Raw genomic sequence first — 26,349 nt, 5'->3', positions numbered from 1 at the left:
ATATTAATATGTTTATAGGCACATACATTTACCCAAAAATTCTGAGGGGTGGTTGAAACCCGTCCAAGTACCCTGAAGTTATGCCTATATATAGTAGATATATAAATATATTTGTGTTGATTATAAATAATAATTACCTACTGTCTCCTATTTACCAATAACTACTTATACCTATTATTAAGCAAGTACTTATATTAAGCATCAAATATAACCTAAGCAATAATAGTTGATTAGTTGTCAACAATATGGTTGATACTTGACACTAATCATGTTATAATAACATTCACTTATTAGTTATTTCACTTAACACATTGAAACAAAGTAATGAAAATGATGTTATTTTAATTTATGGTAAAATATAATCATCAGACTATTACCATCAACAAATTAATTTTATATCATAAACTCGTGTGTAAGTACAAAGTATTATCTTATATGTTATTACGTACTTACCACTAGATGTTTATCGAAGAAAGTTAATCTCCAATTTAAATAGAATTACGTCATCGTTATACAGTCAATAATTCTTTGATATTCCATCTTAAACATTTTTATTTTCTACTAAATATCTTAGTATTGTTTTCAGCATCTTAACTTTAGTTGACTTGCAAACTACAATAGGTAGAATATTTGAATAATAGGCTGAGGACACTATGACAGGAAATAGCCTGTCAAGAATAATTTATAATGATTTATTAACACTCTTATTAGTTTACAAAAAACACACGAATAAATTTGCTTACAGCACTATAAATAATATTTATTTAATATGAATATGGTAATACACATTACATATTGATATAAATAAAATAAATATATTAATATAATCCATATAATTTGTTAAAACAGAATCGACTTTCGATTTTCAAGTAGAAATCTGGTTAATGGTTCTGTTAGTTTTGAATTAATCTAACGGAATATTAATGTTTTAAATATTGGATTTAATTTCATTGTAAAATTATGTTGAATTATAATTTAGTTGTGTACGAAAAAAACCCACAAAATTACTAATATTATAAGGTCATAATGTCCCGGTTAATTTATTATAAAAAAAAAGAGTTTTCGACACTTTTATATCTTATATTGTAATAGAAAATGTCCATTCTTTTATGCGATTTATAATCCAATATTTATGTGGATACTGTTTGTATGTATATTAGATTAGGACAATATTATTAAGGAATTAAAAATGTATAAGCATACTATTTATTACCCATGTATAATGTATTAAGTTATAAGTAATAAAGTATAACATTACTATTAGGTCAATAAAGATAATATACTATTACAAATTAAGTATTTTGTAGTGTTTATGAGAATAAAATATGTGATAGTACAAACGAATAACAAAACATAAAAGTAGGAATAATAATCTATATAAATATAAATAGTAATATATAAAAAAAGGCGTCATTTCAGTTGGGGGCCAAGATTTAGGTAGACTGATTTTTATATTTGATCGGAACATTTTCAAAAATATAAAGTACCTATTTCCTTTTCTCTTATAATAATATGATAATTGCCGTAGTTTTTAATTACTAATCTATCCTCGATTTGATTAAAGTATGATGAGCGATAACTAAAGATTTAAATATATTTTATATTCAATATAATAATACAATAAATATGACAATAGATGGTGTTTAATAATTTCATATTTTTTTAGTGAACATGTATACAATATGTTTTATTATATCAACTAATCATGTATAGGTATGGGTTAGTAGATCAGTCGATGAACTTTTTCAAATGTGTGACGCCTTCGACTCACCCTGCAAATGACGCCCCTAAAATGCAAACAACTACGAGAATACCTATAAGTCAGCTATGCATAATCATCGTGTGTGAACGTAATGGTAATTAGATCAGGACGATATTTGTGATGTTTTCTTTTCCGGCTAAAAACAAACAATAAACAAAATTAAAACCGAATGAAAAACATAAGTAATTATTCATTTATTATGGATAGTATCATTTAAGTTTAAAACGATTACGGTGGAAATCAGACATTATCACTTATTAACAACGTATAAAAGTAATGTATAATATCGATATGCGGTAATGTGTACAATTTGCTAGGCGCAATTACCTATTTGACTAGTCATTATTAATTAAACAGAGTGCATACATTTATTTTTTTTAATTATGAGGATTGGCCTGACATTATTATTATTATTATCATCGACTAACGCTTTTAGCTAACAACAATATAATCGTTAGTATACAATTTGTATAATATTACGTATTATTATAGTTATATAACATTTTGACAAGGGCACAAGGCAAACTTTGATGGCAATCAGGATTACAAAGTCTATCAGTAGTTGCGTGACATTTTTTTTTTGTTTTACAATGACACTTTTCGGAAACCCGTCCGAGAATAAAACGTATTTAGAGGGGAGTATAAGTAAAAAACGGTGGAATAAACCAAACAGAAAACGATGTTAAAAAAGCAAGTGTGGCCGACAGACTGAGTCTGCAGGGCTATTAAATATTATTGGCAGATATCCCGGTATCAAGTTAGGTAATGACACATTGAACGTAAATAAGACAAACGGTGTACACGTCATATTATTATACAACTGCAGCATCAAGGTGTCAGAATAATAAGTGCATATCATATTAACATTATAATTTATAAATTTATGGCATATAGTATAGGTACAATGTAAATACATGTGTGTATGTTAATAATAATGTATAATTCTGCAACTGTACCTATTACCTATAAAACATCATATTATTTCACATTAAATGATAAATTAATTTATATTAAATGTAGTGTAAGTAAATAACAATGCAAGTAAAATGGGTAGGTATGTATAAATAAGTTGAAGGATGGAAAACAAAAATACGAAATAACCTGCAATATATATGTAATACATACCAATTAAATTATGTAAAAAAATGGCAAATATTTTGTAATGACATCCTACAAGGAATGAGTAAGAACAAAATATTTTTTTTTGTCGAGATAGTTCTAAATTTTTTTTTTGACTAACGTTCACAATAATATAACAAAGCATTTAGGAACTATAAAATATAGAATATTATAATAGCTTAATAACTACTGTTTATTAATTATCACCATATACCCACGGAATAATTATAAGCAGTTTGTTAAAAAAAAAAAAAATGTATAACTATTTGTGTTTGAAAATTTAATTTAATATGTTAAAAACTTTTGAATATGCTTACTGTAGCAAAAAATATTAGTTAAATTATAATAACAGTAAGACCCTTTTTTATATAATGGCTCAAATACTTAAAAGAACTTGAATAAAGCAAAATACTTAACACCTTGAATGAAGGCTTATAATCAGATCTATAAACTAACTAGAACTATTATTTTCCCTTAAAAAACTATACTGATTAATGTCAGCTAGGTTAAGAAAAATATTGTATATAACAAATGGCTGTTGCAGCTAAATTATATTATGACTAATAAAAAAATAGTTGTTAAATTAAAGTTAGGAAAGTAGCAGTCATGTTAAATATTTTAAACTTATTTAAAAGTACTTCTATAATTCTGTGTAACTTATTGAAATTGTTGTCAAATTATTATGATGGACTTACTATGTTTCCAATATTAATGTCACTACCGAGTTTATCATTAGAAATACAAACATAAAATATCATGTAATACTATATAGGTTTATTATTATATATTGTATAGCTAGTATCATGTATTTTAATATTGTATTTATTTGAGATCAAATGGAAAATGTTAAATGCTCAAAGCTCAAAATTTCCAACATTTTGTAAATATCTTTGAAAATTATATTAGAAAATGCTAATTGAATATAGCTAATTCTTACAGTTATTCCTTGATAAATTCAAAAAAAAAAAAATAGTTTTTTTCAAAACCAGTGATGTTTAAATTTTTCCGTGTTCATTAGTTATCCCTGTACATATTTAAAAAAGAAAGTAAGTACTGGAAAGGGGAATTTTTTTTACTTTTTAAATAGTATCACATAGATCCAGTTTACCATACCAAAAACTATCCCTTAAAGTTGGACATTTCAAAATGTTGTCTGTCCTAAATTACACTAAACTATTAAAGAAAGACCTGCACTCACTCCTTACAAAACACCATACCATATGTTCAGGAGCTTAATTAGTCTTAGACATTTAAAGATTTAAAGTTTGTGTATTTTTAACACAAAAATTAATATTTTGAGGAATTTTGATTAATTTAAATAAAAAAATATTTTTGTCTGCGTAGCAAAAATCAGGATTTAGTAATGTAGGTATTCGTTTCGGATAAAGAAAAACTATCGTTTTTAATCTTTTTATACATATTGCAAAAAGTATATTATTATTATAACTATTATTATGTATACTTAATATGTTGATGATGGTTGGCGCCATTATCCAGAGAAACTTTAGGGTCGTCGGGAGTAGTCATATAATGTATTATATCTAATAATAATGTCATGTACGCACAAACAAATCGACCGTTAAACGTAAAATTAACGCCGAGGACGCAAAGTAAATTGTGTTTTCATACAGGAATCATGCCTGACCGACCAAATCGGTACCGGATAGGTGACATTATATGACAAAAAGGTAAATGGCTAAGGCCTCCCCGTTTTTCAATTAGTCTTCTTTCCCTAATTTAGTATGTCTATATAAAATATTAATAAACGTTAGTAAGATTTGATTATACCAACATTATAGGTATATATATTGTAATAACAATATTTTCATATCGATAAATAATGTTGTATTATAAAAAATATATAGGCACTTGTATACGTTTGATATACTGGTTTATCTGTATAATATTAGGTTATATCGTGTTTACCATCTTATCGAATTTAATTAGATATCCGTATTTATAATAAATAATAATATGATTAATTTTATAAATGTTTTTTTAATAACTAAAAAACGAATTGTATATTAACGAATAACACAATAAATTATTAATAAAAGTAAAAGTTTATTACACCTATTGGCTATTGTTAAACCTATATCTAATACAACAATATTTGTATTAAATACCTATAATCAAGGCCGGATCTAGGGGCACTTGTCCCGAAAGTCTTAGTCGGGGGGCTCCAAATTACCAAATAACAGTGACATAATAGAGGGGGCTGAATTATGAGAGGGCGCTAATTTTATTTTGTAAGCACTGCCTATATCTAATATTTATGAACCGGTATTATTTTAAGCACACTTCATCGAATTTCCAATGAGAAATTATTTTGGAACTTTTTCACTACTTCCCTACAAAAATGTTGGACTGCGTTGCAGAGCTCTATTATGCGTTGGTACGCGATGTCGCATTTTGAGTAAATATGTATACTGCAATCACTTATTAGCATATTATTGATAGGTCAATAGAGGCTTATTCTTATTATTCAGAGTCTAAGATGTCGCAATTATTGTCTACCAATGGCTACAGCGCATCATAAATAATGATGTACCTACAATATTCATTTGCCCACGCACGCACACAATCAAATTGTGTGTCGTAATAACAGATGAGCAACAATGTAGTATTTTTTGAACGTTGGAACTCTGCCTGAACATTAGCACTTTAACTGTTATTTTGTTATCAAGTACCTATCTATAGTATCGGCGAGAAACCACGCCCGAGAAATGTATGTTTGAAACAATGAAGTGACTTCAATCAATATTTAATTGTACGAATTGAATAACATCAAATATTTCGAAAACTCGAAATATTATTTCATGATTTAAAGTATTGGTAAGGATAATAACATAATAGGAAATAAAATACACGTTTATTTTAGTTTTCATTGCAGTTTGTATATTATTTAAATCTCTAAATTAAAATCAACGGTCTTTTACAGATTCTCATAAAGTAATAACTTGGCATTGAAAAAACCATACTAGTGTCGTACATATTTTGGATCTAAAATTTTACTAATTCATTAAATTCACTATTTTATCACTAAATAAACGTATATAATGCAAGAAAATATATTTAATGAACTTAGCCAAGGTATAAAAAGCCGGGAAATACATCATATTCTGAATTATCATGGAATATTCTGTAATAAAACTAATGAGGAAATTATATATTATACTATATACACAAATATAAAGAGTTACCGACGTAATATTATATGTTGTAATTCTTATATATTAAATTGTTATAAATGATATACCTATCGTTATAAATTATAATTTATATATTGTACTATATAGACTACTTTTATACTAGAGAACATCCTTCTATTTAGTCATTTTAATTCTAATGTTAAAACGAGCTATAATTTCACATAACTCAATAAATAATGATGTTTGTGTCATAAACCTTATTTTTTTTTGCTGTTTTTTTGGATTTTTTGATGTAAATATGTTTTTATTTTATGAAAATTCTTGGGCATATCCTTAAAATTAATATTTTAAACATGTATTATAGAAAAAAATTAAGTAGAAATGCGAAATTTTAGCTTCTGAAATAAATAGAAAACCGCTATACATAAATTTTAAAATATAATAATATGTCCAATAACATTTTTATAACTAAAATTGAAGATACCCATTTTTGGCTAAGTACGACAAAACAGGTGTAGTAATACGTTCAATGTTCATGTAGAGTTGTAGATGTAAAGTGTATTTTATATTATATACTATGATATGCTGTCGAAGTCTATACTTGTAAATACATAAGATGTTGCCGTAGGACATAATAAATCTAGCTGAGTACTCGACTAAAAATAAAGTAGGTACTCGCCACGTATTTATTGTTATTTGATTATCAGATTTATAAATAAATATACATATACGAGTACATATAATATGCATACTGTTTTCATAATAAATTGTATTGAGTTTTATCCGGTATTCTATACCGGAATAATAGATATAACTTAAGTATTATAATATTATGTACTCGACTGTCATAATAATACCAGTACCTATATACGCGTTTTTGTATACAATTTTCTTTAAATTGGTTATTTCGGGTGTTTAAGTAATGATATGACAAACTTTTACGTTTTTTTTTTTTTTATATTGCTGATAGTGAACCAAAAAGTATTTATAGTCATAATAAATTATAAGCTTATGATTAAAGTGCTAATTTAAAAAAAAATAATAATTATTATGAACCAAGCATTAGCTTAAAACGATACTATGTCAATAATACGTACATTATCGACAACATTAATCGTATTTTATATGTATTGGAAAATCGGTTATTTTTTTTATAGACTGTATGGAAAATATTAATTTATATATAATAATTGAGTTTTTAAATGTTGATATTCTATATGCATATACGATTATATAGAATTATGATATATTTTGAATAAAAATATGATTCCAATTATAATATTAATTGACGATTTTTATTTACAATATATTTTCTATTAAGTTACGAGTGTCTAATATAGTAATGTAAAAATTAGCTCGCTTAAGCAATATTTTGAAATGTCAAAAGCATATTGTAATATTTTATAGTATTTCATTTGATTACCACTCGGTAACTATTCGTATCCCTTTCATGACAGATAATCGAAATCCAAACTAAATGATATTTTATATTTTTTTAATGATAAAAATTAGAAAAACGTCGAGACATGGAAAACTTCAATATTAGCTGTACACGGAAATGTCGTTTGGATGCGTTATCGGTTATTTATTTAATTAATAGGAAGCTTTATTAAACTCACACTTCTTGCTAGAATACATTTACTTGATGCGTCTTTTTGTGTCCCTCTCAAGGCGAATATTTACGCTATAATTTTCAATGTTCCACTCCCTCGAGCATAACACTATAACAGGCGAACGACGATACAAAACAATAATTTAAACGCATGCTTATTTTTCAGTTTTACACCCTTGACACAACATCATTAAACATAAGATCTACGGACAAATTTCAAAAAAATGTTTTCAAAAACTCAAACTGGATGATGGAACAATTTTATCATCTTCACTAAAGTTGTCTCTATATATTATTCTATATGAATTACCTATTGTGTTTATTGTGTACTGATTGTAAAAATTCTCTTTCTTAGCACACAGCACAAAACAACTTTCCGTCAACCCCGAACGTCTATCGCTATTTTCTGTATATGTACAAAATGGAGGTCTGCTGAACAATAAGAACTTACAAAAATACTTCTTTATTTATCTGCCTTGTAAAAAGTACAATGAGTTATTTGCGTTTGTTAAATTATTATTTAAAGGTCAATAAGCTTAAATTATTATTAATAATAAAAAAGATTCACACTATTTTTTGTTGAAATTGGAGTTAGGTAACTTTGATTAATATTATATGAACTATAATGATGTCACGACGAATAAATAAAGCCATTATTGTATTACATATTATACATTATAAAGTTGATATCTGTATTAGTGCGTTCAGCATGTTATGGCAGCTATTTTATGGTTATAACCTCGCATGCAGAATACCTATATGTACCCATACCATTTAAGTATACGCCTAGATACTGCTTTTCAATATGTAATAAAAAAATGTAATTAAATAAGACGTAAGTATGCATATAATATAATTATGAACGGTATTACAATTTTCATTTATATACGTTTATAGTGAGTATATAATGACTGACGTCTGTATAGGTTACATAACGGGTCCATTATATTGTATGCGATAAATACACATACTTACTCTTAAACGCATGCACTATCATACATTATATTTAATTTAAACATAATACAATTCTATCGAAACGTGTTATTGTGCATTTATGCCAATAAATAAATTGGTAATTAAAATCTTATTAGTAATTATTGGGGAATAAAAAAGTGATTTTCAGTCGACAATCACATATTGTTTAATTTTCGAGACCGTACGGGAGAGAGTTTATAGGTAAGACGTATCATAATTGCGTATATAATATATTATAACATACGTTAGATATAAGGTACACGTGATGTAATTTGGCAGTTCCCTACAAAACACAAGATGAATAAAATAATCTTAACTCTATATGATACGACAGTGATACATATTACGTCGGTATATAGTGTTGATGTCGTGTGTACAGAAAAAAATCCGATAAAATGTAATAAATAATGGACTAATAAAAAATATTAACAAAAAAAAAAAACCACTTACTTTTGAGTGCATGACGAGGAACGGCAATTCGGCTGTTAACTCGCCGCCCAGTGCGCCCAAGTACAGCTTGACCTTGACCGAATATGATACGATAATACCGAACACGTCTTTGATGTCAGAACTCGATATTCTGCAATAATTATAACATTACGTGATAGTGTGGTACATTCTTATTTACATACGTATTTAGTTTAGGTAGGTACTTTAATGGTGAAATTATAGATAGTAAGTAACGCACACGTAATTTATTACGACACACAAATAGTTAGCCGGTGTGCATACTTACGAAGAGTCATTTATTGTGTATATGAATGCGCGCACTTGAAAGAACTGAATGGTTTTTACGTGAGCTGCAGGGTACACACAATTTTGAGCCCCTACGCTAAGTGTTATATTTTTGTGTTATGTAATTTATAATATATTTACAACAAATCATGAATTAGACATGTTTTTGGATTAATACAATAAAATGATTTATTTTTTTTTTATATACATCTTATTTTAAGTAAAATTTAAGTGGGTAAGGGTATTGTGTATTCCGACATACAAAATATTTTAGTAATAAGACGTGACGTTGTAGTTGCAGGACACACAAAGTCTGATTTGATTTGTTTTGGTTGGAGTATTTTCGACAATATCGATTTTATTTACAATACAACAATTTATAAGGCTTGAAAATGTAATACAAGGTTTCCCATAGGCCATAAGTTGTTTTACAAGAACCTAAACATTTCAAAAACACAAGCGTACAATTATTGTTTTTAAAGGCATTTCAAGTTCAAATTTTAATTAAATGGTGATTTAAACAAAAAATATTTCTTGTAGTAACTTGAAGCTTTTCTCTACCGTTGTACTAAAATATAACTATAGATATTTTAAAAATATTTAGATTTAAGCTATTTATACGACAAACCAAATTACACAAATCTATGATGCGTATTGATTTGTACGTTATAATAACAGCATATCAAATAATATTATATAATATTATAATGTATATATGTTGTTGAGAAAATTAGATAAATAGACCGTATTAATGGAAAAATAAATAATTTAAAAGTTATTCAAATATAAATATAAATATATAATAAAATATCCTCAGCAATGTAGGCAGACAGACCGTCTTCGCCTAGAATAGTTTTTTTTTTTTTTTTATCGTTTATAATGATTTATTATGAACTCAAAATTAACATATTCATAAAAATATAAAAATTATAGTGATCTATTCAATGACTAGGTACACTTGGCGTTGGCGTACCTATTATACAGTAGAGCGACTTCCTCGATTTTATTTATTTTTAAAATGTTGTTTTGTTTTTCTGAAATAATAGATACCGCTGCACCTATATCTATATCTATCTATAATTTATTTTTATGCATTCAATCAATATAATATTTTTTATTGTTAACGTTTTAAATTTATTTATACAGTAATGTTAAAAAGTTTACTTCAAATGTCAAACAATTCATGTTCCTCATTCTTTTTTTTAATTCTTTAAAGGTATAAATAGGTTTACCGTGTATGTGTAATTGTAACATTCAGCACAAATGATACTATTAACTAATTTATTTTATTCTACAATGCGCAAGTACATAGGACATTATTTTATTTAATGAAAATCGAATGTTAATGAACTATGAGTAATATAATTTTCACAAACCGATGTAGGCACCAATATACCAATAACAAATTATTTATTTATGAGTGACTATTAAAAAAACATTTATTTTTAGCCTAAAATATTTACGGTAGGAAAATAATTTTCTACGAATAAAAATTTTAGACGTCTCTCACTCTTAACTCTAAATTTTAATCATTTATATTATACCTCTTCATTTAAATATCACAGATAATGATTATATTTGTGTTTGAAATTTTGGGCCAACTTCCTATCCTGTATATTTTAGTTAAACTAACCCAGATAATACCTAAGTTAGTATTACCTAACCTATTTGCTATAAAATATTTATATTTAATATTTATTACTCATTCTATATAATATATTTTAGCTACGTTACGATATGATTAGTATTAAATTTGTTTCGTTTGTGTCGGCACAGGTATTGAAAAGTGATTGATAATATTATGTCATAATAATATGTGGTGTATATTTATTATTTATATTATTACAAATCTTATAACTATATGACCAATGAATTATTATAATTATAATTATTGAAAAACTATATTTTAGTGAAGCTTAGTTTATTTTACTTAATAGGGTTTGTAAATTGAGTCATATGTTTTGAATTATCATATTCTATAATATAGGTATGTGACTAATACAAAATTAATGTGTAATTTAAATGTGTTGAGAATTTGAATATATAAATTTATAATATGTAAATTTCGATACGATAATCAATTTATGTATTGCAATTTCGTCTTAATATACCAAAAGCTCATTATTTAATCAAAACAGTGGATATTAATATATATATATAAAGTATATTAAAGTAAAGTAAAAATTTGATAATCTTATTTATTTACAAATTCCAGCATCTAACTAATTATTTATATTATTTTTTGTTAGATTAAGTACTAATAAAACAAATATTTACAACATTTTTTCCTGCAAATCTCAAGTATGATAATCAAAATTCCATTTATAAATATTATGAGTAAATTAAAGAAAATATTCTCTTTAACTAGGAAAATGTTATGGACAATATTTGAAATAAACTAAATCAATAAATTGAAAAATAATATCAATGCAATAGTATAATTTTAATTTGTTATTATCAGTATTATAGTGATTAACTTATTAAAGTATCATTGTTTTTGATATTTTTGAGATATCTCAGATATTTTGTTCATAATAAACAAAACCTTATAAAAAAAAATGCAAAACCTAAAAAAAATTATACTGATCTGTTTTAAAAATATTTATTGCTCATCTAATACAACAATTAATTTGTAAAGATGTTTGATTTCATTAAAATGACAACATATTCTGTATACTATATAGTACCTATATAACCTTGTACTAAACTTGTAGTTATTTAAAGTTACAATTAAATTTAATATTTTTTTTTCTTCAAAACATTGTGTTAAATCAGAGATAATAAAATTTATTTAAACATTGTTTTTTATATGATATACATAACACAAACTACAATTATAAAATTAATGAATATTTTAAGTTTTTTGGGGTAATTATTTTCTTAGAAACAAAATTGATTATGTTAACAGGTGTGTTATAAATGTTTTTTTTGTGTTGCAATTCTTCTTTAGTTTTTTGTAGACTTGTAGTAGTACTTAGAAAAATGTTGTAAAAGTTCAAAAATGACCTTTCTAAAGTAACCATAGGTACTATAGATGACAGTTTCAATTTAAAAAGTAGTTTGATAAAACTTTTAGAAAACCTTTACTAAAAAAAAGTACAGGTCACTTCTCATATATACAACTTAAATAAAAAAAAAAGAAAACTACACATTGTTGTAAATCCAATACATTTATCATTTCACTCGAAATCAAAAACAACTTTAAAATATATTTTTGAACAGTAATCTGCGGATCGTAACTTTGACAATTGAGACTTATTACAATTTACAATCGTATAGCAACAGTAGATATGAAACATTATTAATAGACATTTAGGACTTAAATATAAATATAATAAATATACAAAATGTATTAATCATAAAATTAGCTATATAACTAATTAATTGTAAGCATAATTTAAGCAATATGGTGGTTAATTTCGTCATTATAGGTTTTGAGTGGAGCAATGAATGTATTGGTTTTACAATAATGGTTGTTTTTTAATTAATTTTTTTCTATGTCGGTTATAATGTTTTTAAACAGAAAAAAATAATTTAAGCTTAAACTTTGAAATGATTTCTGGTAGAAAATATTGTGTCTAGTTGGGATTTTTGGGGACGTCTAAAGTATAAAATATGAAGTAGATACTTTTTAGAATATTAGAAAAAAAAATAACAAGAACAGGAATATTTTTGCAACAACAGTCAAACACATTGATTCATCGATTTTGTTTTAATTTTTTTGCTATAATCCATTAATTTATAAAACTTCTGTAAAGATAAGTATTGAAATCTTCGCCAAACATTCATACAATTTTTTTTAAGGCATATTTAGGTATATTTTTACGTCAAAAAGTATATAAATACAAGGTTTCTTATAATAATATGTTGTTATTAAATTTAAAAAATGTCGAAAATATAATGCTACAATTTTTTTTATAAGCGTTTAATGTTCAGAATTTGACAAAATTCGTAAAAATCACGAATATTTACAAATAATTATAGTTTAAAACTCATGTTATTTTTTAGTTTTTTCAAGTTTTTAATTAGTTAAAAAAGTTTAACATTTTATATTCAAACATAATAGCTAAAATAACGATTTGTCGTAAAAAATTATAAATTACTGATACTTGAGATATTTTATTATTACTTTTTACACGGTAAAATTTTCAAAATATTTATACAAATTTTAAGCCATTTATACCTCAAACCTATTCATTATAGTCTTGCAGTGTTCTATACGCCCTAGACATCTAAGGTATGACGTGGCATTCGCACTCATAAGTTAATAACAACAAAATTTTGTATAATAGGTATATTATAATTATGATATTAAATGAGATGTAAGGGGAAACAGGATCATTTTATCTCAACTTTCCAAGAATTTTTTTATACACTTTTTAAAAGTTATAATATTCTTAAGATTTAAGAAATATTGAACTTAATGTAACATGTTATTGTTTTTTAAACGGGATTTATTTTATGATGCTTTTAATGATTTAAATTTAAATAAAACAATTTTAAAATAAATATCCCTATTTCCTTCCACCAAAATAAAATTTGTATTCAATTACGTTATTGTCTAAGGTTCTAACAAAGGCCGAACGCAGATTTTTGAATGTTTATATTACTCCTAATTATTTTTCCGAGAGTCTGAGAACTAAAACGAATGTGATTTTGCAGACTATGTACCTATTTGTATTAGCTGTATACACTAATAATATTGTGTTGGTACGTATATTATTATATCTTCTCCACGCATGTGTATAATTATAACCGAATCGTCTGGATACGAGTAGCAGCCGTTAATATACGCATATTATACGAAGCCATTCAAACTACCTATTCCCGCGTAGCTTTATTTGTCTTGGGAAATTAAAGAATGAATATTAATTTACATCGCTGTTGGCATTGTGTCAGTAAAATAACAAGGCAGTTCATCGGTCAACATCGATAAGTATGTAGGTAAGTGATATTATAATATGTACAATATACATTGTATATGGGACAGGGTGGACAGGCAGTAACGACGTGTGTATATAAAAAGTAAACATTAATAATTTATAGGCATAATATGATATTATACAATATAGACATGATGGTCATAATCATTTATCGTTTTGATTTCGCATTTCATATTTTATTATACACGAGCGTAGACAATACGATGCTGGGATTGCATCTATTATGAAACGTACACATTTTCGATGAATATAACGTGCGCTAAAACAGATATATACTATTGTTTACTTACAAGACGGATGAGGCCAATGAATGTTCTTGTTTCTCATTGATTTGATCCTCCAGTGCAACACCATACCTCCCCTTGACGTTTTCTAGGGTTGGCATCATGGCTATAGTCTTTTGCATAGATGAACCCGGTAATATCGGACATCCTTCCCTGAAAATAGCGCGCACACATAAATATAATATACAAATATAAAAATACAATCTTGTTTTTTTTTTTTTTTAATTTATAATTTTTCGAGAATATTTTCACTACCACTATCACAGCTTTCCATATTTTTCTATTCTAAATAATTTTCCCTCTAATTTTCTACATCCAGCGTACTCAAGCGTAATCATTATAATTATTTATTATTTCATAATAAACCTAGTATTACATTACCTATACTTAAGTTATATAATTGTATATACTAAAGATTAATCATATGGTACTGACCAAATCTATAATAATATTATGAACGTTGTGTATATAACAACATTTTGATTAAGACATCTTAAATATATTATACAATATAATTAATACGCTAAGAAGTTTTAAAAAAAAATACAACCATAAATATAAATCATAATATTAATACAATATATGTACCGTATATGATTGCCATTACTTATGTGTTATAATGTTTTAAATTTTTAACATATTTGAATACTGTGTATAGTATCTATATTCTGTAGAATTCAGTTAATTTTCGACACTTTGAATAATATAACCACAAATGATTTGAATATACCATTTGATATAATATTTGAGTAAATTAGAATGTTATTAAATCAACAACGATAATTTGAATATCATGTACACGATACGAGGATTATTCGTTACATTGATTCATTAATTGGTTCAGAGAATTTATGATGGTAAATGTATGATATTATAATAAGTTTTTCATTAAATATTTCGGCTGTATATGCAATGAAAATCTATTGGATGTCAAGATTTCAAAAGTCAATTGAATCATACATTCAGTGGCAGATAAAGCAATTTGCCGCCTACAAACAAGTAATTTGTCGCTCTCTCAAATTATAATATAATATTATAAATATATTTTATTTTTTAAGTGCGCCAAATTTGCCACTCCAATTACCTGATTATTTTGCCTGTAAGATAACTCGACGCTGCATATATTCATATTTTACTTTTTTTGCCTATGTACCTCATTATACTCTCACATAAATGTATTGTTATGTTATGCCCTTATCATTCTTTTCTTAAGGTCATTACGTCACATGATTTGTTGCGAGCCTGACTGCAATATATAGTCATTCGAAATATTAATCATTTTTATGAATTTTAAAGTTTAATCAGTTGCTGTTTTTCAAAAATAATTCTAATATTTGATGCTGCAGTTCACTCGTATAAACTCGTATACTTTACTTATTATATCATAATATAATCAATATGTTAGTAAAACAGTACTTAAAGTTTAAGTGCCTAGTCAATCATATAATATATCTTATTGTATATTAATTTTAAAACTACCAATAGATTAATAACAATACTATTAACTTATGTACTTAATGGTAGTCATATAGAAAAATAGATACATGTTATTATGGACGCATCTGGCGTATTTTTAAAATAATTATTTTTACGCTATTTTTTTCAGTGTCACACACTTGCAAGATAAAAAACAAATTTGAACAACAAAAAACGTTCAAAAGTTAAAAACAATAACAAACAATCCAATATTTACAAATATAATATATACCTACAGCAGTTTATTTTCTAATACATATTATATACTTATAGGTATATACTACCATATTTTTATTTTTATAATGTTACACCGCGTGCTTGTGTGTCTGAAAATATGTGTTTTTTTTATTTATTATAGCTACAGTGAACACAATATAACATTATCGCCGGAAGAGTTTATGCCGTCCACCCAACCCACCTACTATCACCATTAATGTAAACTTGCAGCACACGCCTAGAAGCTCCGATGTGCGCATGCATTGTCAGAATCATATACGGTTTCTATTCGAAAACGTTTTGCCATTCGCAAATAAAATATGTACATGAATAGTTACTAGATCCAAACGAATGCCAAAGTTATACAGCGTGATTTTTTTTAACAATAAACTCTATCATTATCACAAAAAGTGTAATATTTTTGAAATTATATTTTTACAATTTAACTACATAGGTATACCTAGTCGTGCCATAAGTTCTGTCCCTTATACAAAGGTGTATACTTAATAAATAAAATAAAACAAATATAAAAAAACTGATGTTATTTATTCTTTATTAACTTACTAACTAAAAAAAAATAAATACTATTCAAAATGTCCACCATTTGCATTTATACACTTCTTCAAACGATCTGGCCACTCGTCTATGACAGCACGCACCACTTCTAACGGTATTGAGGCAGCTGATTTTACCAAATCGGCTTTTAATGATTCGATATTTCGATGGGGCTTAGAGCAGGCCTTCTCCTCTAAAATATTCCACAGTCTGTAGTCCAAAGGATTGAGGTCTGGACTTCCCGAGGGCCAATCTTGAGCGGCGATAAATTCAGGTAAATTGACCTCTAACCAGCGTTGTGTGGTTTTTGCTTTATGTGCAGGCGCTGAATCCTGCTGAAAGGTCCAGTTCTTTCCTACAAACAAAGTATCACTTAAAGGCTTCACTACCTTTTCTAAAATATCGTTTTGGTAGTTAACCGCACGTGTTTTGACTCCCTGCTCACAGAAATGCAGTTGAGTAACACCCTCATATGACACTCCCCACCAAACCATCACTGAGGCTGGATGATGTCCTCTTTCTACTCTTTGAATATTTTCAGCAGCTTCCCGAGAGTTGTGAGCATAAACTCTATCATTTTGACGGTTAAATTTTTCTTCTACAGTAAAAATTTTTTCATCTGTAAACAGTATCTGTCTGTGGCCATTTTTTGCGTACCGCTTAAGTAACTTCTTCGCTCTTGTCGTTCTAATTTGACGTAAAGCGTCGGTCAACCGCTGACCGGTGCTTCTTCGATAAGCACCAAGACCAAGGTCTTCTTTAATTATTCGTGACATGGTTCTTGGTGGAATTTTCATTTCTCTAGCCATGATTTTTTGCTTGCGAAGTGGATTTCTACGAATCCTCTGTGCGACAGCTTTGACTGCTGCATTTGTTCTTATTTCACGTGGACGTCCACTTCTTGGCTTGTCATCTATAGTGTTGAACTCGTTGAACCGTTTTATGGTCCGATAAACAAATTTTTTCGTTATTTTCAACAGTTTCAACAAGTTGAAAATCTCTAATGGTGTTTTATTACACTTAAATAACGCAATAACAGCAACACGATTTTCTTTAATACCCCATTCCATGTTTAATACTTGACGTGAACTATCGTACTAACCAAAAATAGTAGATATTACAATTGTTGAAAATTATATTCATAAACAAAGTCATTAGTGTTATCGTAAAATATTAATGGAACAACTGATAAATAGGGACAGAACTTATGGCACGACTAGGTATATTCAAAATTAAATTTTAGATTCAGAGCAGAGCGATGTAAAAAAGCCACAATAATTTTTTATGACTGGTCGAAGTTAAAATTTTGATAACATTAGATATTCAAACTTAATAAAAATATCCCCTTAAAGGTTTTTATCATTCAATATGTATTAATTATTATTTATAGAAACTTGAAACAGTAGAAACATTTTACTTTAACCTCAATTATCATGTTTTATATACAATATAATATTTTTGAAATAATTAAATTTTATAAATACTGATAAAGTGATAACAAATGTAGTGCTCAGTTAATGTATTGACTCACATTTTTTTAATAGTTTAAAATGTTTGAAGTTCAAGTTTTGACAAAAGTAGATATTTAAATGAAATATAACGATTTTAGTAATTTTTTTGTAATTAAAAAATATATTGTTAAAACGTTATACCACCCCATTTACTATTATTAATTATACATGATACAATTTTCCGAGCATTTAGATTAATTTTGAGCTTATTTGAAATTTCTATGTAGACTCCTACGTTAATTACAGCTAGATATTAATATTATACAAAATAATATTACTAAAAAAATAAAACAAACATATAAACGCATAAAAATACAATAATAATATAATAATTATTATTATATAATATATTATGTATGTGATATTTTATTGACAGTAATAAAAATACTTTTAATATTTTATTTATGTACAGATTTATATCTATTACATCTATCTAATACATCTATTTAGAAAGTGTTTAAATAGTATCCAAATAACTTTATAATACTTTTTAAATTATCAGTTATTTAATTTTACAAATAGGTAAGCAAATACATTTTTAGTATAAATTATTACAAATTTCAAATTTTAATTTTGTATATGAGTATCATTTGAAAATTATAATATACATTTTTACCTAACCTACTTTAATAACGATTAAATTATAAAGGCGTAAAAAGTTGTTAATGAAATATAAAATAAATAAATTCTTAAATTTTTATATAAATTAATTTAATTGACAAAATATAATTGAATTGTAAAATGAACGTAATGTAATGTAAATATTTTAATAATCTTAAAAAGTAATTAAAGCACTGTAACTAATGGCCTTTGCTACCAAGTTGTAATTCAGAACAATAAAAAAATATATTTAATATCTCATTTTTATTAAAAAAAAAATAATATAACTTGATTAATGGTTATTGGTTATCAACCATAAAAAACGTGACGAACAATTCTTTAATTTTGTGAAAAGTATTTGATTTTCTAATACAAATACGTTCAAGAATTTATTCAACACATTTTCCAAATACTTAAGTAATTTTAAAGTACCTAATCTAAAAACTATATAAGTAAGTATTTAAATATTTTAAACGCCATTTACTCAAATACTTTAAAAGATTGGTTGTTGACAAATATAAGTTCAATACTTTGACCAGTTCAACCCACTGTTTTACCAATAAATATAGAAATTACTTAACAATAAATACATTTCATTAGCCCCCCCTCAAAAAAAAACCACAAAAATTAACAATTTTTAATTTATTTTTCGCTGAAAATTAATGCGCCTTTAGTGTGAATTTGTGTGACTATTTTCAGAATTTGTGCAATACCGGTTTAACTGTAAATTCGAAAATATCGTTTTTTTTATATCATTGTAGATAAAAAATTCTTAGCTAGATGAAAAAACTCGAAAACTTAAAACAAAAGATTTCTCATAAGTAGTTCATACAAAAAGCTCTAAAAAATGTATTACATATTTTTTTTTTTTTTATTGATATTTTAGAATCAAATTTAGACGAAATCAGTTGTTTATTTTAACCAAAAAATAACGATATTAGTTATTTCGTTGTAATTCAAAAAACAAACTCGTGGATATATAGTACACTTAAAACGTAAAAGTATAATACCTATTATAAACACAATGCATTTATCAAATTTATTTAGATTAATTACCTAAAATGTTTACTGACATGAACTTAATCACGCCTAGGTTATAGGCAGGAAGTCAATTGACTTATATTATGTAGAATGTAGATAATAATCAATAGATTTTTTTAAATTCTCAATTTGTAAAATTCGTATAGAGTTATTTAATTAATTAACTGTATTTCCTGTCCGTTTCTTTATTATAAATTAACTACCTAGCTATCATATCTAAGTTTAAGTATACAAATGTATGTAATCTGGTGAGATCAAATATTGTTTATTCTATTTAAATAAAATTGAATTAAGATAGTTGAAATAATATTTTATACTTATTGATTAGTTATTAATACAATTTTATTATTATCATAACCTATTCTATTAGTCATCACTATTGGCCGTAGCTTCGTTTGCAATAAGTTTTAACAGTGAAGGTTGAAAATAAATGTTTTATTAATAATTATTCAAAATATTATCTATAAAACTTCTTTGTTCCTTCGATGATCTATAGATACTAGATACTAGATACTAATATATTAATAGGAGCCAAAATCACCAAGCTAGTGGGTGAGCTTACGTGTGAGCAAACTACTTAGAATAGCTCATGTGAAAAACAGTTTTCTAGAGTATGTATACTTAATTTCAAAAAAAACATTGAAAAAAAACGTTTTCAATTATTACTTCTTTTACCCTTTTTTACCCTTATAGATTAAATTTTCAAAAATTAATTCTTAGTGAATGTCTATGGCATGTAACAAAACTATTGACCGAATTTCATACTCATAGCTTCAGCGGTTTCGGCTAGGTGGTTTTTTATTTTTACATTTTTTAACCCTTTTAACCCTCTTTAGGGATTAAATTTCACAAAATATAGTTTTTAGAAAATGTTAATTGTGTTGTAGAGTATGTGTAATTAATTTCAAAAAAATTGGAATAAGAAAAGCGTTTTAAATGTTTACCCATTTTACCTTTTTTAACCCTCGTAGGTATTAAATTTTCAAAAATCCTTTCTTAGGGGTTGCTTACATCATTATAGCTATCTGTATGCCAAATTTTAGCCCGATCCTTCCAATAGTTTGAGCTGTGCGTTGGTAGATCAATCAGTCAGTTCATTGTTTTTTATAATATACAGAAGATATAATAATTATTTATTGTTGTGTAAATGTGCAGTGCAATATTATTATGATATTGTATAATAATAGCTGACAGTCACCACTCACGATCATTTTTTATATGCAATGATATATCATTGAATATAAATGTAACACATCCAGTACAGTGATCCACACGACATCTAATATACAGCAAAGTGGTACCCACTATCTTTTTTTTTAATTTTAATTTTTACCATTAAACTTCTATTAATTGTCTGTTGGCGCCTGAAAAACTACGCAAATGGCATATTATGTTTCTAATATATTTTATTTTTCAACGCTTTCTCTCTTCAATTTAATATAATATTATTTTTTCAATTCGAAATTGTATTGACTATAAATAAAATATGGAATGATATAGTGAAAAAAAAAATTTCAAATTTAAATTTTTTCTAAGAGGGCGGGCAGTGAAATGTTTCTCCAGCCTGTTATCCCGGTATCACACAAATTCTGAGAATTGTCACATAAATTCACATTAATAGCGCTCTAATGTTTATTGCTAAATATTAGAAGGTGGGTTGGCAAAATCTACGTTTAAACAATATAAATATATAATAAAATATCTTTAGAAATAAATATTCACTATATGTATGTATAATATATATTATTGTAATAATAACATGTTTTTTGGACAGTGGCTCGTGCTTCAATTGGCAATATATTGACGACGAAATGTTAAGTATATATAGTCATATAGTTATATAGAATAAAAGGATATGATTTATTTTAGACAACAGATGTGTCCTGTTAGCGGATGCACAAATCGCACGATACATTTGCGTCCGTCTCCGAACATCGAATTTTTGCTCTTACATATTTATATTTCGTATGGTCCATGACAATGACCCTCTTCAATATTGTATTGTTATTATTATACTAACGTCTCCAAATCCACACCTAAATATTCATATATCAGATGCAAATTGATTGTTGGTGGAGAGGGAGGTTGACCTGGTCAAATTGACTTCCTTGCTATCAAAAATATATAGTTAAAATAAAAAACAAGGAAGATTTTTCGTTAGTTTATTTATTTATTTAATAAGCTAAAAATCGTTTTGAGGAAGTTTAAAGTAAAGCAATAAAAACGATAATAAGTTATTAATAAGAGAAGATTAAAATTTAAAATATACACGCACACATATTTATATAAACACACCTATATTCAAATAAAAATATAGTATGATAGATTAAAAGTAAATGATAAAATGAAAAAACATCAAAAAAATAAATTATTATTAGATAAGATATTCTCGGGCTTCTAGCCAGTAATACCTAGTGGATTGCAATTTATTAACAGGGGAATTTTGCAATTTTTAAAGCAACGATGTATAAAAAAAGTTTACAAATTACAATGATTTTTTTTTAAAGAGATGTGACTAAGTATAGATAAAAATCATCAATATTATTATTTAAAAATTTACCGAGAAACGTGGCATAAGAATATATCTTTTATGTTTTTGTATTTTTTTCATTTGTTTCTAATGAGTTAAGAGGACATTTGAATTACATATTATCTGTACGCCTTATAAAGTTATAACGTACAATATAGTAAAACCGTTTCCCGCGAGCATAAACCACTAGGTCTGTAGTCTAAGTTAAACAACTCAATTTTCCTAAAATAAAAGGAAAACACTGGCTGTGAAATTTTGTTTTTAGTTTTTAATGTTACTAATACGAAAAAAGTTCTTATAGTTTCAAAATCCATTATTTTTGTGTTTTTAAAACTTGAATAAATGTTTTTGTAGTTCTGATATCAAAAAAAAAATAATAAAAACGATGTTACGTTGTCCAAAATCTCTTTATTTTTAGTGTGAAAATTTGATGCTTAACTTAGGCTACAGCCACGCAGGCTCACTCAGGTCTTGTGAAACTGTTTTTACTATGTTGTAAGTTTGTAAGATGGAGACGATACATGCGGGTGATGAAGCGTCCTCTTAAAGTTATTATTTTTCATATAAAACAGACTTACTCTAAATAAGGAAAAATAATGGACGAATAAATGATTTTAAAAATGTAAATATAAATATATTTTTATTGTAATATACGATTGATCCATTTTTTTGTATCATATAAATTAAGATTTGGTTGTTATTAGTTTTGACATGTATTCTTGAGAGGATATAAATTTTTAAGTTATATTTTATAACCAACCCTTACTGATTTCATGGTTGATATAAAGTGTGCATACTGCATTATACCAATACCTACTTAAAAATGCTAAACCTCGCCCGACCAACCATGTATAATGTGTGCGTGGTGCGTGTGTGATGGGAAATCCACGCGATGAATTAACTTCAAAGTCAAGGAAATTAAAAATTATAATTATAATGGTATTTAAGGTAGTAGAATGGTAGACTGTATTGCAGTAATGGACTTGCCTACTGGGAAGTTATCAGTGAATTTTTATTTTAAAATTGGGATAGTTGATCAAAAGACTGACATAGAAAAGTAATCTTGGATGTTGAGTACATATCTTAATTTAAACCAAGATTTCTGAATATAATTTGTTAATATGACAAGGCATCTTGTAAGTGGAAAATGTTTTATTTTTATTATATAATCAAAGACCGTTAAAATAGATTCTGTCCCAAAGTAAAATACCCAATAATATATAAGGTGATATTTTAAAGTCGACCCATAATATCAAAAAGTAAAATCTTTATTTTGGAAATATTTTTATACATAATTTGAATTTATAACAATAAGTACAATATTTTCTAAAAAATATATTTTTATACTTTTTTGAATAACAGCAGATTACATTTTTTTACTTCATATTCATAAAGCAGATATTTTTCTGAAAATTTAAATGTATAAAAATTAAACTTTGTACGAGTTGTTTATTATTGATAAATATTTAAAGTTTTGGTTTGTGTCGTTTGTGAGTATTCCTATACCACGCTCCACAACGCTCATTTAATTTTTAAACGTCTAAATTTAAGGCTAAGATTATTTGGCTGGATATAATTTTTCTATTGTTTGATTTTACAAATTTGATTATAAATCACAAATCAACCAATGGCTCATATTGATACAAAATATTATGATAAATTTTTCTTATTTATATATATTTTAGTACAATAATATATATTATTGCATGTTGTTCTCTATTTTAAAAATAAACTTGAAAAATGCATATATTTTTTTTTAATAAAATTTGTTTTTGTCTTTAGAAGAATCACCCTATATAATATATTATTGCTGTTTATTATTCGTTTTCTACGGCATACTGATCGCTATTACACACACAATACTACACGCGTGTGTTATATATACGGGACAGATTTTGATTGTCATTAAAGTAACTGACGATAATTATTATTCGTTATTATGATTTATTGATAACACAATACTAAAATGCTGAAAGGCATACAATATATTATATTTTAGAATGACTTTTTATTGGTACTTTACTGGTGCTATTTATCGGGCATTTTGGCTCCCCGATTGGGCGAAAATTTACTAGGGTATATAGGTGAGTGTATTGGAATCTATTAGGTACTAATTATATTATTTTAATAATATAATTTAAGTACATTGACGTAGATATTTGTGTATCGCCAACGACAGTGATAATAAAATACTTAAATGTCTTAAGTTTGTTTTTTATTTTATTGATTAGGTACCCATTGAAGTTATTTACGGATATAATTTTAAAATTTTAGTTTTAAATAGTTATTTAAATTTTCTTCTTCATAAAATTCGTTTTGCTATTTAATTGTATTGTTTATGGAGAATATGAGGGGAATGTGCGTATACCGTATAATATTATGTATATTTATACGTTTAATTGTTTTTAATTAATAAAATATTATTATATAGTTGATAAAAGTTTATTAATTATTTATAATATTATATAACATGAAGTAAACATTTTTTTAAATCATAAAATTTTGAAGTATACTATAAAAAAATTTTTTTTTTTAACTAATAAAAAATACCTATGTACCTATGTATTTAATATTTTATTATTTTACTTCGATAGAATGCATTAGGATTTATGTTTATTGTGTATTATTATATTAATAATCGTTTTTTTAAATCTATAAAAATTTTATTGTATTAACATAATATTACACACAGTGCATATAATATATAGACATATACTTATATAGTAAGTATAAATACTTTTATCTATAGTCAACGATGATTAATAAATGCTTTGTTGACAAATAAAAACAATAAAAGCAAATATATAAAAATAGAATACATAGGTATTTTAAAAATGTCAATAAAAATCTATTAAATTATTATAACTCAACGAGTGTGGATAAAATAAAGACTATTGAAAGGCCGGTATATTATTTTTCAAATAACCCTCCCAATAGTGTGCTCGGATTACCAACATATGTCTATCCTTTTTTGGCATTTATAAGCCCTAAGAGTTAAGGGTTTAGTTTCAAAGCTGACGTGACTACACAATTCGTTATTTGACGTAATGCTATTCTGAATGAAGACGGTTTTATAGTTTTAATATCCGAATTTTCGTAGACCGATCAATTATGGCTATATAAAATAAAAAGGAAAAAAGTTTAACTTATAAACTTGATGAATAAAATAATATAGCGAGTTTTTGATGTATGTTACATAGCTTTAATATAATATATTATACATGAATATATACATTACTTATGAATCATAAGTTATGGTATTTTATTTATTATCCTTATGATCATATTACATAACAAAAATAAATTTTAAAAAGATAGATCACTGGATATTGCTCTGCTGTACATTAGGTGTAGAGTGGATCACAATTATAGGTTTGTTAAATTTTAATTCTATGATATATCAATGTATTCAAAAAACACAATTTTGAGCGAAAATCGTCTATAAGACTAACACTAAGTATATTTCATGAAATGCTTTTTTGATACAGCTGTATTAAAATAATAGTCATTTATTTTACTTATAGTATTATAGTAGGTTGATATGATATTTTTTGAATATATTACATTTATTGCATATATTATATTATTACTATTTAATTATTAAAATATATATTTTAACTATATTATATCAACTTAAACAACTCAAAAATTAATAACATATTTCTGTGAATACCGTAAAACAGTAAAAATAAATTCAATATAGGTACCTATAAAGACATGATATTTTAATATAAATCAAAATTGTTATTATGTAGGTATAATACAATTCATGATAATATAAAATACATAACAATTTATGTTTCTACAAATAATCAATAATGTTTTTAAATTATAACAA

The 26,349-nt window shown here is 25.8% G+C and overlaps 1 protein-coding gene across 1 annotated transcript in view; it reads right to left on the bottom strand.

Moving 5' to 3' along the window:
* Positions 1-1,625: 1,625 nt before the first annotated feature.
* The window catches only part of LOC113555822 (arrestin homolog), a 38,899-nt gene continuing 14,175 nt past the window's right edge, over positions 1,626-26,349 (bottom strand). The window contains exons 6-8 of the mRNA XM_026960374.1: positions 14,589-14,735; positions 9,071-9,200; positions 1,626-1,898 (exon numbers count right to left, since the gene is read on the bottom strand). Of these exons, the coding sequence (XP_026816175.1) occupies positions 1,866-1,898; positions 9,071-9,200; positions 14,589-14,735 (310 nt within the window). The 3' untranslated portion in view covers positions 1,626-1,865. The remainder of the gene's footprint in view (positions 1,899-9,070; positions 9,201-14,588; positions 14,736-26,349) is intronic.

The sequence above is a fragment of the Rhopalosiphum maidis genome, chromosome 3 (assembly GCF_003676215.2).
Source record: "Rhopalosiphum maidis isolate BTI-1 chromosome 3, ASM367621v3, whole genome shotgun sequence".
NCBI lineage: Eukaryota > Metazoa > Arthropoda > Insecta > Hemiptera > Aphididae > Rhopalosiphum > Rhopalosiphum maidis.
This window is presented reverse-complemented; position numbering and strand designations above follow the sequence as displayed.